General features: G+C 38.0%; 3 protein-coding genes across 3 annotated transcripts in view; 1 reads left to right on the top strand and 2 right to left on the bottom strand.

Annotated features, from left to right (window-relative positions):
• Positions 1 to 15,853, bottom strand: part of snai1b (snail family zinc finger 1b) — a 478,512-nt gene that overhangs the window by 269,877 nt on the left and 192,782 nt on the right. The window lies entirely within an intron of this gene.
• tcp1 (t-complex 1) lies at positions 1,345 to 9,937 on the top strand. Its single transcript, XM_051096296.1, has 12 exons — positions 1,345 to 1,500; positions 3,809 to 3,894; positions 4,043 to 4,171; positions 4,419 to 4,516; positions 4,610 to 4,720; positions 4,916 to 5,097; positions 5,182 to 5,308; positions 6,144 to 6,319; positions 6,444 to 6,567; positions 8,065 to 8,257; positions 9,059 to 9,222; positions 9,506 to 9,937. The coding sequence occupies exons 1-12, from the start codon at positions 1,428 to 1,430 to the stop codon at positions 9,717 to 9,719; spliced, it is 1,677 nt and encodes a 558-aa protein (XP_050952253.1). The 5' UTR covers positions 1,345 to 1,427; the 3' UTR covers positions 9,720 to 9,937.
• LOC127154633 (inactive serine protease 35) lies at positions 10,251 to 12,401 on the bottom strand. Its single transcript, XM_051096297.1, is given in 2 exon segments — positions 10,251 to 11,405; positions 11,407 to 12,401. Coding segments are annotated over 2 exon segments (1,290 nt in total). The 5' UTR covers positions 12,370 to 12,401; the 3' UTR covers positions 10,251 to 11,078.

Genomic DNA, 15,853 nt, shown 5'->3' on the forward strand with positions numbered 1-15,853 from the left:
CGCTTGTTTTACTCAAATGAAACAGTGAAATGGTCATGAAGTGACTCTCAGAGCAGTTCTGGAGATGTTGTTAACGTGTTTATACCGTCATTTAGTGAAACTGCAGATGCTGAAATGACTGCGCGTGTCAGTATTACATGTACAGAAAACGAAACCGCGCATCCGCGCCGTTCACTCATAAAAAGACACGCAGAACATGCAGGATTCATATTTAAATACTCTTTTGCGGCATAATATTTACAGATACCAGTCCATATCGCTACTTGATTTAAGTTTAATGACCAACTTTTGATTAAATAATTCAAATTTGTCAAATTCCGTGAAAGTCATAGGACCCTACAAAAAATCATTCGGGGCTGGAGTAAAACCTTTCGGGGCTCGAGCCCAGAATGATTAGCCCTAGCGACGCCCCTGGGTTCAAACCAGCTGATTCGCTCATTAAATAATGTTTGGAAAATAATTTTTAATGTTTTTAAGTATATTAATTCTATTTAGCGTGCCAGCCGGCCAATAATTGTGAGGGGGAAAACATTTCAAATGCCATGGTGCAAGAACACCACATACTAAGGACATTTTTGAGAAATTTGTAAAATAAAATAGCACTTAAATAAAACAATAATAATAATAATAAATAATAAATACAGAAAGTGTTTATTTTGTTTTTCTGTTTATCCTTTGTTTTTATTTATTTATTTATTTTTTCAGATCATAATTTCAAACATTCTATAGTCAACTGGAAGTTTAAAGAGTAAAGAGTAGAAGAATAAAACTACAGTGTGCATGAATGGCACTTCATATGACGTCATTAAAGAGCGTTCTAAATAACTCTTTCTATAACCCATAACCCTGTTATAAACCGTATTCATGAGTAGATACAGACCAAATACATATTTAAAGTTATGAGTAAAATAAATTCAAAATGCATTCAATTATATTTAGTGAAATGCAATAAACTCAGAGCTGAAACTGAAAGATTTTTTTTTTTTGTTTTTTTTTTTTGATTGTTGTCTTGATTTAAACACTTCAAACATGATTCAGACTCAAAGGTCCGAGTCAGTAAAAACGATCCGAACTTCCCATCACTATTTTAAAATAGCCGCCGCTGCTCTTCCAGTCCACTAGATGTCTCTCCGTCTTAATAAATGCTTTGACGAAGACCATCGAATGAGTGACCAGACTCAAACTGGGAATTGTAGTTTTTATAACTCCATCAGTCCGTAGATTAATCTGTGTCGTTTTGGAGCTGCTTATAAGCATTAATGTGTAGAGTCGAGTCTTTAGATTGGTTAAGTGGCGCATGTGTGTGTTTGAGTGTGAACTAAAAGCTGCTGTTCTGGACTGATCTGGAACTTTCCACACGCGCCCCTCCCGCTCTCACGCTACCCATAATCCACCGCGCGCGTCTCCATTCTTCTCTCCCATCCAACATGTCCATGCTAGAGGGTCCGTTAAACGTGCTCGGCCAGAGGACGACCGGCGAGTCCGTTAGGACTCAGAATGGTGAGTCGGGATGCGCTCATATTTGCCTACAATAAAACAAAGAGCCGCGGTGAACGGGCTGCACGTGGCGATGTTTGAACGGAAGAGCCGCGGCGGCCGGTGTCTTGAGCAGCACGTGCGGCTTAAAGGAATCAGAGTGTTTAATACTTGATATACATCGAGAATACGTATTCAGCCTTTAGCATTACCTTCTGTAGTCGTCAATACATTAATTTAATCGGTCTGTTCGCTGTCGGTACAGTGATGGGGCGTCTTGACGCGTGAACCGGTAAATCATTGTATCACATGGCTAGTGCTGTATGCAAAGCCTGTCTGTTACATTAGCAGACGAATAAACGCATGTTAAAAAATATGTATGAATGATGACATGATAGGTAAAAATCACTTCCTGTACAGGAACGTGGAAGAAAAAATGTCTAATTCATGCACGTTTACATACATATATGGCATTGCTAACGGAAGTGTTCTGCTTTTGTGTGATGCTACATTCACGCCCTGTTTGGTGACAGTTTACGTCCATGTTATGTGACCCTGGACCACAATACCAGTTATAAGGGTCAATTTTTATTTATGTATGTATTTATTTAAATTAAGATTTATATACCATCTGAAAGATGAATGCATAAGCTTTCTATTGATGTATGATGTGTTTGCATCATATTTGTCTGAGATACAGCTTAAAAAATTCTGGAATCTGAGGGTGCAAAAAAAAACTAAAATATGGAGAAAATCACCTTTAAAGTTGTCCAAATAAAGTTCTTAGCAATAGCGTATTACTGATCAAAAATTAACTTTTGATACATTTACAGTAGGAAAAATACAAAATATCTTAATGATCTTAATATCCTAATGATTTTGGTTTTTATGACATTTTTATATAGAAAACAATAAAAAAGGAGCACAGTGGAATGATGCAAAAACATGTTATGTGAACGGAAAAGCATAACAAAAAGTTGTGTTGCACCATGAATTAAAATACTATCATAACAAACTCTGTAATTACGCTTATGTGATCAGTAATGCTTTTCTGAGCAAGTATAGGCTAGCTATTTGCATTTTAACTTAACACACACACACACACACACACACACACACACACACACACACACACACAAGTGCACAACAAGGTGGTCATCAGTCATCCAGAGAAACAAGTCAGACAGAGGTAAGGTCATGCTGTTAGCAAAAAATAAATAAGCGAATTTCCCATTTACATTGCTACCACACATTTGTGGTGTGTGTAGCTATACGCGTGGGATAAAGAATTGTCTGTCCAAAGCCTCTGTTTCACACAGATACACGTGTGTCTTTGTTTAATCTTTGGGCTGTACAACAATATGTACTTTTATATAGACTATCAGAAGTCAGGGATCTGTAAGATATGTTTTTATTGTTAAGTTATAACTTTCTGTTTTCCAAAAATCTTAAAAAAAAAAAAAAAAAAAAAAAAAAATATATATATATATATATATATATATATATGAAGCAGCACAACAAATTTTTATGTAGAAGACATTAGAAAAGAAGCGCAGTGGAATGATGCAAAAACGCTTTCTGTAAACAGAAAAGCATAACAAAAAGTTTTAGTGCGCTGTGATTTAAAATGCTATTGTAGCAAACTCTGTAATTACACTTATGTGACCAATAATTCTTGCGTAGCAAGTATAAGCTAACCGTTTGTGACCCTGGACCACAAAACCAGTCATAAAGGGCTAATTTTTTTTAACTGAGTTTTATACATCATCTGAAAGCTGAATAAATAAGCTTTCCATTGATGTATGGTTTGTTAGGATAGGACAATATTTAACAGATTCAACTATTTGAAAATTTGGAATCTGAGGGTGCAAAAGAAATCTAAATATTGAAAAAATTGCCCTAAAAGTTGTCCAAATGAAGTTCTTAGCAATGCATATTACTAATCAAAAATATATATTTACAGTAGAAAATTTACAAAATATTTTCATGGAACATGATCTTTACTTTATATCCTGACAATTTTTGGCATAAAAAGAAAAATCAATAATTTTAACACATACAGTGTATTGGCCATTGCTATAAATATACCTGTGCAACTTAAGACTGGTTTTGTGGTCCAGGGTCACATTTGCATTTTAACTTAACACACACAAATACAAGTACACAACATAGTAAGGTCAGTTCACACAGAACATGTTTTTGAATTGGGGAAAAAGACACAATGTATCCAGATGTGAAGATTTAAACCAAATAAAAAAGCATTGCAGTGGAATGTAAAAGTGCATTCTGTGTGAACACAAGTTTCAGATATGGTTTATTTGTTCCTTTGCAGTCATGGCCGCTGCATCCATCGCTAACATCGTGAAGAGCTCTCTCGGTCCCGTCGGCCTGGACAAGATGTTGGTAGATGACATCGGAGTAAGTGCCAACATTTTCCCTCCTGTCAGGATGACCTGTGATGTTCAGATCTTGTATACTAAATGTCTAATAAGAAACATTAGAATTGTTTGCACAACAAATCCAGTGTAGATTTTACTATTCAGTGCATGTTGGTTATGTCTTTCAGGATGTGACCATCACTAATGATGGAGCCACCATCCTGAAGCTGCTGGAGGTGGAGCACCCGGCGGCTAAGGTCCTTTGTGAGCTGGCAGAGCTGCAGGATAAGGAGGTTGGCGATGGCACAACATCAGTGGTGAGACATTCCCTGCTTTGGATGAAAGTGTCTGTTAAAACATTTCCTGTTATAGTACCATCCATATTGTGTCAGTATGTGTGGCTATGCTAACAGGATACAGAAACCGCCTGTTGTAAACATATATAGGATGTGCAGGTCTTTCCCTGCAGCTTCCACATCTCCGACAGAACATTAGAAGATCAGTTCAAGTGGGATTGTGTTGTAGAAACCACTCATCTGTGTGTGTGTGTGTGTGTGTGTGTAGGTGATCATTGCCGCTGAACTGCTGAAGAGTGCTGATGAGCTCGTCAAACAGAAGATTCACCCCACCTCCATCATCAGTGGATACAGGCTAGCCTGCAAGTAAGAGTCACTTCCTGTGCCAACAGGAAGTCTTGTGTGTTTAAGCTTGTTTGAGCAAGACATTTTAATTAAACTAATTTCTCTGGTTCACAGAGAGGCGGTCAGATACATCAATGAGAATCTGACCATCGGCACAGATGACTTGGGCAGAGAGTGTCTCATCAATGCCGCCAAGACATCCATGTCCTCTAAGATCATCGGAGTGTATCCTCTGTCTGTTTGATGTGTTATGATGGCACTCCATGGTACCAAAAAACCATAGGAATGCTATGATGCTTTTTAAGTGGTTGTAGCATTACAATGATGTCTGCATTTCAGAGTTTGAAATAACGAAGTGAGATTGGCATGTCTTTATTAATTGGTTGAAGTTGAAGATGTTGTTCCTTGACGGTCTGTCAGTGATGCTGATTTTTTTGCTAATATGGTGGTGGACGCTGCTCTGGCTGTGAAGTTTGTTGATGGTAAAGGTGTAGCTCGCTATCCCATCAACTCTGTGAACGTGCTGAAGGCTCACGGACGCAGCCAGAAAGAGAGTTTCCTCGTCAACGGATACGCACTTAACTGCACTGTAGGATCACAAGGTCTGTTTGCGCACCTGCTTGTTTTTTTGCATTTGAATAGTGTATGTTAGTATGTGTGTGTTAATGTTGTTTCTGTGTGGTTAGGAATGGTAAAGCGTGTTTCCAACGCCAAGATAGCCTGTCTGGACTTCAGCCTGCAGAAAACCAAGATGAAGCTGGGTGTTCAGGTGGTCATCAGTGATCCAGAGAAACTCGACCAGATCAGACAGAGGTGAGGTCTCATTGTTGCACGCAGACACGCACAGAAGTAAATTTCCCATTTAAATTGCTGCCACACATCTGTGGTGTGTGCAGTTATACGCGTGGGATAAAGCACTGTCTGTCCAAAGCCTCTCTTTCACACAGAGACACTCGTGTTTCTGTTTAACCTTTGGGCTGTACATGTACCTTCCTTTACACTTCCAAAAGTTTGGGGTCATTAAGACTTTTTGAACAAATAAATACTTTTATTCAGAATTGAATAAATTAAGTCACAGTAAAGACATTTAAAATGTTACAAAAGACTTCTATTTCGAATAAATACTCTCACATTTTAGTAAAATGTGAAAAAAAAAATTTGAATAGTAGCTTTTTATTTCAGATAAATGTGATCTTTGGATCTTCCTGTTCGTCAAAGAATCTTTTTGAATTTTTTGAGCAGCAAATCAGCATATTAGAATGATTTCTGAAGGATCATGTGACACTGAAGACTGGAGTAATGATGCTGAAAATTTAGATTTGATCAAAGGAATAAATTTTTTTAAATATATTCAAATAAAAAAAAATAGTAAATTATTTTATATAGTAAAAAGACTTACAGTTTTGTTGTGCTTTGGATCAAAAAAATGCAGGCTTGGTGAGTAGAAGAGACTTTAAAAAAAGACTGATAGTGTAATTGCCTTATTAGGCCTTTTTTCTGGCTATTTGTATGTAAAAAAAAAAAAGTGCCACCTCTCAGTTGTTTCTGTTTGCAGTAAGACACATAATTTTGATGTCTCAGGTTGTCACTGTATAACTGCTAATTTATTCCTCAGTTTTGATGATCTGTCCTACATTTTGTTTCTCAGGGAATCAGACATCACAAAGGAGCGCATTCAGAAGATCCTGGCATCAGGGGCGAATGTGATTCTGACCACAGGGGGCATTGATGACATGTGTCTGAAATACTTTGTAGATGTCGGAGCCATGGCTGTGAGGAGGGTGCTCAAGAGGGACCTCAAACGCATCGCCAAAGCAACTGGAGGTCAGCTGAATACACTTGCTTTTGTCTTTCACTTGTGCTTAGTAGATCTAAACCTTCTGTACTTTAGAGCTTGTTTATTCTCAGTGTCTTAAGTTTGATAAATAATGTTTTGATTTCGCTACAGCCACTGTTTGCTCATCTCTGTCTAACCTGGAGGGAGAGGAGACATACGAGGCATCCATGCTGGGTCAGGCAGAGGAGGTGGTGCAGGAGAGAGTATGTGACGATGAGCTCATCCTCATCAAAAAGTGAGATCATCTTCCACTTCCATTGTAGAATTTCCAGTGGTGGCCAAAATTACTGGAACACTAGTATTTTCACCAGCTAAAAAATGTTTAACGTAAGTTATTTCTATCTTTTGCTGTAGTGTGTCAGTACAAAATATCAGTTTACATTTCCAAACTTTCAGTTTGCCATTAATCGTAATAATCCAGTGAGATTTTTGTTTACACAAGGAGTCTGACAACAGCCAGTGCTCCACACAGAGATCTGATCTCACCATCATCCAGTCTGTCTCTGGAATGACATGAAGAAACAGAACAAACTGAGACAGACTAAATCCAGAAGGACTGTGACAAAGTCTCCAAGATGCTGCAAGAAACTGCAAAGCTACAGTACTATGAAAAGTTTTAGGTGCTTGTGTAAAAATGTTGTGTAATGAGGTAAAAAATGGTGTCATAGATTTTCTTTATCAATGAACTTCTATTAGTTAAATGAAATCAAGATTTGGTGTGAGCATCCTTTGTGTTTAAAGCAGCTTTTGCCCTAGGTGCACCTGCACATAGTTTTTCAGTTAACTTTGCAGGTAGGTTTCTTAAAGCATCTTGGAGACATTGCTAGAGTTTGTTCTGTTTCTTCATGTCATTCCAGACAGACTGGATGATGGTGAGATCAGATCTCTGTGTGGAGCACTGGCTGTTGTCAGACTCCTTGTGCATAGAAAAATCTCACTTGATTATTGCGATTAATGGTAAAATGAATGTTTGGAAAATGTAAACTCATATTTTCCACTGACACACAACAGCAAAATAGAAATAACTGACTTAAAACCATTTTTAGCTGGTGAAAATACTAGTTTTCTAATCATTTTGGCCAACACTGTTTGCTGTCAGAAAATCCACACAGCTTATATAGTGAAAATGGCTCTTTAAATCTGTTTTAATTCCTTTTGATGACTCTACCTTGTACATGGATAACTGTGGAACTTCCAGAGCTTATACATGAAGACTAAAATCCTGCATTTATCAGAATAATCTGTATGTCTCAAGTTAAAGAGATGACATTAAACATTATCTACTGTGCTGTCCTGGAAAGTAAGTCTCACAGGGTCTAAACTGCATTGTTGAGAGGGGAAAAAAAAAGTTTTTTAAAATGTTGTTACATTCAGAATATTCAAATATTCATAAAATATTTGCAAATTTGATAGATGCTAGAGCCGTGTATTTTAGTTCCCCTCACTCCACAAAAATCGAATTTAATAGCATACAGAACAAGAATGAAAAATGTCAGTCTTTGAAACAAGATTCTAATTTATTAAAAACAAAGAACAAACTGCATTTTTATGAATGAACAGATCAGTAATCTCTGATTTGCCAACAACTGACTAAAAAATGCAACTTGCTTTCAGAATAATGTGATGTATTGCTGTCAACTACATGGGACCTTGTAGTAGCACTGGAGCACACATAATCACATTTTAGTAACTTTTTATGCCTTTTTTTTTTTTATTTCTCTCTGTCTTTCAGCACAAAGGCACGCACATGTGCCTCTATCATCTTGCGTGGGGCGAATGATTTCATGTGTGATGAAATGGAGCGCTCACTCCATGATGCTCTGTGTGTTGTGAAGAGGGTGCTGGAGTCCAAATCTGTGGTACCAGGAGGTGGTGCTGTAGAGGCTGCATTGTCCATTTATCTGGAGAACTATGCAACAAGCATGGTGAGGACCCTCTTATACAGCCGTTCTTGACGGCTTGTTCTATTTTTATGTAAAGCACGTTGTAACTAACAGGTAAATTATAGCTGATGGATAAATTCACTAATCTAATAGTGAAGCAAAAGACAGACAGGCTTTGATTGTGAAAATAATAGATCAGTTTCTTTAATATTTCTGTATTGTGAATGTATGCACACTCCCATTAAAATTGCTGCCGTGCCTGTTTGATGGCTTGTGCAGTTATACGCGTGGGAGACATTAAGAGTCCTGAGTGGAGAAAAAGGGACAGATAAACAGCTCTGCTGACAGCTGCTTCCATCCTGCTCAGAACAAACATGCCTAATTTATCATTGAGACACATTAACCCTCACTAGGCCTGCAGTGTGATCTGTTACACTCTATTCTGGACTGAGTTCAACAGCAGGGTGTTTTGAGGTCAACGAATTTATACATCAGCGTGATTTCAGCTTTATTTGTAAAAAGAAACTCCACTTTAATTGCTGAATTCTGAATGAGTTATACTATACAATCCTGAAAAGTTACACCAATCAGGATGGTTTGTGTTGCCATGGAGTCTGTTTAATATTTTAGTATTTTGAATTTTAAATATTTTCTTGTCTACACTAAAATATACTTTATATTGCATTTCTCAGAGCTGGTTAGTTTGGTTCTTAGCTGAAGAATGAATAGGGAATAAAAGGAAAAATGGTGTGGGCACTTGCACTCTTTAGTATACAGAAATTGTGCTTTTTAATAAGTTGCATCTCTGAATAAACCATTGAAACTGTTGTGTTTTTGATGTAGGGTTCTCGTGAGCAGCTGGCCATTGCTGAATTCGCTCGCTCTCTGCTGGTCATTCCTAAAACTCTGGCAGTCAACGCCGCACAAGACTCCACCGACCTGGTGGCCAAACTCAGAGCCTTCCACAATGAGGCTCAGGTCAACCCTGAACGCAAGAACCTCAAATGGTTAGTGTTGCTCTCTTCTCATTACACAGGGAAGCTCTTCAGGTCTTAGAAATATGACTGCACTGTCAGCAGGCAAACATACAATCAGGAATACAAACTGTTGTTTTTAGAAGTAAGCTTTTGGTCTGCTTTACTAAAATGTCCTTCGAATGGGTTCTGTAGATGGATTTTTACAGACAGTCTGGAAGCAGTGTGTCTTATTATGGATTAAGCTGAGAGCCAATGCAGATTAAAAAAAGATGGATCACTCTGTTTAAACCTATTTTCGTGTGTCTGTTGCTAGGATCGGGTTGGATCTGGTAAATGGAAAGCCGAGAGACAACAAGCAGGCGGGAGTGTATGAACCCACGATGGTTAAAACCAAGAGTCTGAAGTTCGCCACAGAGGCAGCCATCACCATCCTTCGAATCGATGACCTTATCAAGCTCTTCCCTGACCAGAAGGAGGGCGGGCCGTCCTACCAAGATGCTGTCCAGTCGGGCTCTTTAGAGGGATAAAGACAGCTGCATCACATCTGTAATTGGCTGGTTCTGGTGTCGCTCCACTCAGCTTTTATTTATATTCAGATCCAACTGATGAGCTGTTAGTGTAGAATGTGCACTTTGTTTGCGTTACTTATTTTTTGTTATTAACATGGCTGTTTGTCGTGTAATGTAACAGATGTTCCTTTTTCTTCCATTTCAAAGACAATAAACCAGAATGGTGTAGAAAGGAATCTTGTTTGTGATGTTTTGTGGAAGAAAATGTTAAGACAAGTGTTTAAAAAAAAAAAAAAAAGAAAGAAAAAGATATTTTTATAGTACATCTGTGTCCCTAGACCACAGAACCAGTCTTAAGTAGCATGGATATATTGTAGCAATAGCCAAAAATACACTGTATTGGTCAAAATTATTATTTTTTCTTTTATGCCAAAAATGATTAGGATATTAAGATCTTGTTCCATGAAGATATTTTGTAAGTGTCCTACCGAAAATATATCAAAACTTAATTTTCATTGCTAAGAACTTCATTCAGACAAACTGGCGATTTATTTTATTTTATTCCAGATTTTTAAATAGTCGTATCTTGGCCAAATATTGTCCTAACAAACCATACATCAGTGGAAAGCTTATTTATTCAGCTTTCATAAGAGTTTCAAAAAAATGACCCATATGAGTGGTCCAGGGTCACGTTTATGAATTAGTGCATTAATATTTTAACTCCATTGACTTTATTAGGCAAATGCATTCAAAATTAAATAAATACAAATACAGTTAAGACCAAACAATCACCCTAGTTACAAATTACCTCCACTTCTGAGTTACAAATGTCCAAGCTACTCCCTTCCAGCTGCATAGTGATTTATACTGCCAGGCTTCAAAAAGCATAAAATGTCAATTATGCACTTTATTATTGTGGGCTGTCATTCACAAATAATCTTCCTATTTCTTTTCAGAGTTAGTATGAATCACCATGCACTTTTCTTGTAGGCAAAACGGGCTCTTCTCCATGCAACTGATGACATTTTTCATATTTGGGTGAACTCTTCAAGAACTTAAACAAAAATCATACTAAATGTCAATCTGTTTTGCTTTTCAGTAGTTAACTACTTGGCCTCAGCTGGTAAAATTGGCTTTTTAACACAAACATGGCCTGAACATGACATTACAAAAGCTACAGTCTCAAATGTTGGCAACCGAAACAAAAATAAATATACAGCATCCAAATTAATCTTGTTGAAAAGGCATTTCCTGTACAGATGCTACTTTTGCGCTCTTGACTACTCGCCCTGGATTTTCCATTGGGTCACAAACAGCACCACTTTTGAAGTTTGCATCTAGACCGTCCCAGCAGTCTTGAGAACTTGTTGACCTTTCTCAGGTCAGTTTACACTGACTAGCACCTCCATGGATCCAGTGGCATATCTGAGCATACTTGTTGGGTGTTATTCTGACTGCCACATTATAGTCCTTCTGTATGCCATCAACATCCACCCACTGGTGTCCAGAGAAGACGCCAATTACCTTCCTCTTCCACTTCCCTTTTCCTTCTTGATCTCGTTGCCTTACATACACCCCGGCTCCACTTGAACCCTTCTGCGCATCACAGTACTGGTACATTAGGTCATTGGATTCCTCTAAGACCGAACAGAAGCGGTAGACCACTTTCCCTAATTGGTCATTATCAAAACCAGAGAAGTGAATTCCTTCCAGATGGGATGTCTTTGACTGCAGGCACAATGCCTAACTCCATGAACTTCATCCTATGGGGTCGTTTCAGCTCCAGAAGAGCGTAATCATAGTCAGCTGAGATCTCCTTGCCTGCTCTCCTCATCCAGCCTGTTGGCACTTGTGTTAGTTTGACGCGTGTCCATCTGAACACCGGTTGTTTGGACTGGTCTGAATCTGTGTCGCGCCTAAAACGGTTCTTTCTTTTCCTCTTGTGTTCTCTTTTAAGTAGTTCTCCTTCAGTGGCTGCATCTCCTTCGTTTCCCACTTCGCTTTCTCTCCTCTTTTCTCCTCTCCTCCTGCCTCCTCGTTGGCGTCCTCCCCTGCGTTTGGAGCGAAGCTTCATGACACCCACTCTGAGCCTTTTGGTCCCTTTCAGATAGTCTTGGCCATCATGGACACAATGGGCAGAAGTCAATACATGTCTTGGAGAAACCAAAATGCCTGAGCAACCCGTAGAGAGCCTTACTGAGGCAGAAAAGGGGTAATTGGTGATGTAGTGTTTACCTGTGATCACAAAGCGGCCGTCCATGCCGTATACCTGCCGTTTTCTACGTTTAAGGTTCCCTGCCTTGTCGTCAACAGAAGAGGATGCGTTTCTTAATTCAGTGACCCCTTCCAGATGAATTTTGGTGAAGGTGCGTGTTCCGTTCTCGTAGACTGTTTCATAAGACAGTAGTCGTTCCAGCTCAGCAGGCCTCGGTTCTGGCAGCTTTCTTTGGCACTCGATCCCACACATCACTCCTGGCTCGCTTACATCGTCAGCGGTGAATTCTGGGCTTTGAAGCCTCACTGTGCTTTGTTCTAGGATCACTGGGATTTTTATCTGTGTAAAATGGTAGTCATCTTCATTGTTTGTGATAGAAGCACTGCTACAGACCAAAGATACAACCACAGCCAATGCGGTCAGACTGAACAACAAAAATGGAGGACCTGTCATCTTGCTCTACCTGAAGGTATAAAGAAAAGAGTTAAGGATTGAGGCTAAAAGAACAGACTGGACTTCTACATTCTGTTCACTTCTGGTAATGATCATGCAGGGCTAAAAATGCTGGTGCACTTGATGTGGCTAATTAAAATTGAAAACAGGAGCCAAAAAATGGCAGCAGATGTCTGTTTGCTGAAGTTCTCCTAACTACTCTTGTCACAGGAATACATGAATTGCAATGCTGATGTAGGTCCAATTTGGGAGGAGTAAAATTTACATATGTGGCTTGAACAACCAGATGCATTCACACTTGGTTCAAACCACCTCTGGAGGTCATGTTAAAGAAGAAGTCCACTTCCAAAAAAAAAATTTACAGATAATTTACTCACCCCCTCGTCACCCAAGTTGGTCATGTTTTCCTTTCTTCAGTTGTAAAGAAATTGGTTTTGAGGCAAACATTTCAGGATTTTTCTCCATATAGTGTTTATGACAGTTAGGGTATGTCAGAAAACTCCCATCTCATTTTCTCCTCCAACTTCAAAATCTTCCTACATCACTGCAGAAGTACCGACCCAGTGTTTACAAAGTGAACTCGCAAGGAGGGCCAAACACCCTTTACAAAAAAGATACAACAGCGATGTAGGACGATTTTGAAGTTGGAGGAGAAAATGAGATGGGAGTTTTCTGACATAAAACTGTCATAAACCAGAATACACGCAGAGCTAGACACGACGAGCATTGGAGGTTAAAAAGTACAGTGCTGCTTGGAAGTTTGTGAACCTTTTAGAATTGTCTACATTTTTGCATAAATATAACACAAAACATCATCAGATTACCACTGAAAGCTGACAAAGAGAATCCAATCAAACAGATGAGACAAAAAAATATACTTTGTCATTTATTTACTGAGAAACATGGTCCAGTGTTAAATATTTGCGAGTTGCAAAAGTATGTGAATCTTTGCTTTCAGTATCTGGTGTGATTCCTTTTTGAAGCAATAACCGTTAGTAATGTATTTTGTAACCGCTGATCAGTTCTGCACAACAGCTTGTAGGAAATTTAGCCCATTCTTAAATACAGAAATACTTGAACCCTGTGATGTTGGTGGGTTTCCTCCTATGAACTGCTTGTTTCAGGTCCTTCAACAAATCTCAGTTGGATTAAGGTCCGGGCTTTGACTCAGGCATTCCAGATCATTAACCTTGTTCTTCTTTAACCATTTTTTGGTATAATGACTTGTGTGCTTGTGGTCGTTGTCTTGCTGCATGACCTACTTTCTTCTAAGATTCAGTTCTCGGACAGATGTCCTGACATTTTCCTTTAGAATTTGCTGGTATAATTCAGAATTTATTGTTCCATCAATGATGGCAAGCCATTCTTGCCAAGATGCAGCAAAACAGGCCCAAACCATGATACTACCACCACCACCACCATGTTTCACAGATGGAATAAGGTTCTTATGCTGGAATGAAGTGTGTTTCTCTTTCCAAACATAACACTCATTAAAATCCAAAAAAGTTTTATTTTGGTCTCATCCGTCCAAAAAACATTTCCCCACTAGCCCTCTGACTTTCAAACTGTAGACTGACAGCTGTGTTTTTTGTGTTTTTTTTTTTTTTTTGGAGAGTTGTGGCTTCTTCTCGCAACTCTGTCATTCATACCATGGTTGTTCAGTGTTCTTCTGATGATGGACTCATGACATGAATATAAATATTAACCAACGTGAGAAAGGCCTTTATGTGCATAAAAGTTACCCTGAGGTCCTTTGCAACCTTGCAGACTATTACAGGTCTTGCTTTGGAGTGATCTTTGTTGGTCGACCACTCCTAGGGAGGGTAACAGTGGTCTTGAATTTTCTCCATTTGTAAACAATCTGTCTGACTGTGGATTTGTGGAGTCCAGACTCTTTAGGGGTGGTTTTGTAAACTTTTCTAGCCGGATGAGCACCAACAACTCTTTTTCTGAGGTTCTCAGAGTTCTGCTTTGTTCATGCCATGATTCACTTCCACAAACATGATCAGACTTTGATAGATTCCTGTTCTTCAATTAAAACAGGGCATATACTGGCACCTGATATTCATCCTATTGATTGATTTTTTTCTCAGTTAATAAATGACAAACTAAATTTTTTCATCTCATTTGTTTGACTGGCTTCTCTCTGTCAACTTTCAGGACTTGTGTGAAAATCTGATTACTTTTTTGGTCATATTTATGCAGAAATATAGAAAATTCCAAAGGGTTCACAAACTTTTAGGCAGCACTGTATTTTATAGAATTTATTCATTTATTTATTTTTTAAGAGAATAACCAATCATTTTGCTAGATAAGACTTCCTTGGCTGGGATTGTTCAGAGTCCTTTAAATCTGCATTTTAACTGCATTTTGGAAGTGCAAACTCGTGGGCACCATAGAAGTCCACTATATGCAAAACAGTCCTGAATTTTTTTCCTCAAAAAAATATTTCTTTACAACTGAAGAAAGACATGAACATCTTGGATGACAAGGGGGTAAGTAAATTATTTCTACATTTTTGTTCTGGAAGTGAACTTCTCCTTTAAGATAACTATGCCATCAGCAAAAACGTGTACCAAGTAAATAATGCGCATCCTAAAGTTACTACAAGAGTTACATAAGCAGATTGCTTTTTTTAAAGTAACTAGTAAAGTAACGCATTACTTTTTCAAGTTACTTTTTCAAACAAGTAACGCCAGTTACTTTGTTTTCCTATTTATTGACTGACAAGTCTCTTGTTCCCATGTTGAGAGAAATCAGAAGTACAAAGACATTGTGTAAACATGATGTTACTGTAATTCTAGACTAAATGTGAACATGTATTAATTCATCTCACAAAAAACAAAATTTAGTATTCATCAAAATGAATTAAAGCAGTGAAATGCAAACTCAGAATATGACACAAACCTGCACTAATTAAATGTGTTAAATAACACAAATACCCTTTATGTATTTAATCTTATTTTATTAACCAATGTCTTTGCTGCTGACCTTTGATGATCCAGTTCAACCATACTAATAAGCAAAAATGACTTTAGATAAATTAATATTTGTGCTTCATTGTTTTTTATTTATAAAGAGTGTTGACCCCTTTCCTGGGTTCTACGGTACAGACGTGAAATTACTTTTCCTTCAGCGTTCACTTTTTGGTGCAAGGGCTTTTATATTTGCTAAAAATATAACGTTTTATATTAAAAACAAACAAGAAAGCCCTGCACACATTTATAAAGTAACACAAAAGTATGTAACATTATGTTCAGTATAAGGTAACTAAGTAAAGTAATTAGTTACCTTTTTAGGGAATAGTGCAATATTGTAAGGAGTTACTTTTTTTAATGTAACTGTTACCAACACTGCATGAACCACTGTAACCATTGAAACCCAAGAGTTGAGGTGCAACATTTAAAAATTTAGGTATTTATATTGGCCTGAATGTTGATAATGACATGATTTTGCACAAGAAAAAAAGTGAAACAGAAACACT

This window comes from Labeo rohita, chromosome 23 (assembly GCF_022985175.1).
Source record: "Labeo rohita strain BAU-BD-2019 chromosome 23, IGBB_LRoh.1.0, whole genome shotgun sequence".
In the NCBI taxonomy this organism is placed as follows: Eukaryota; Metazoa; Chordata; class Actinopteri; order Cypriniformes; family Cyprinidae; genus Labeo; species Labeo rohita.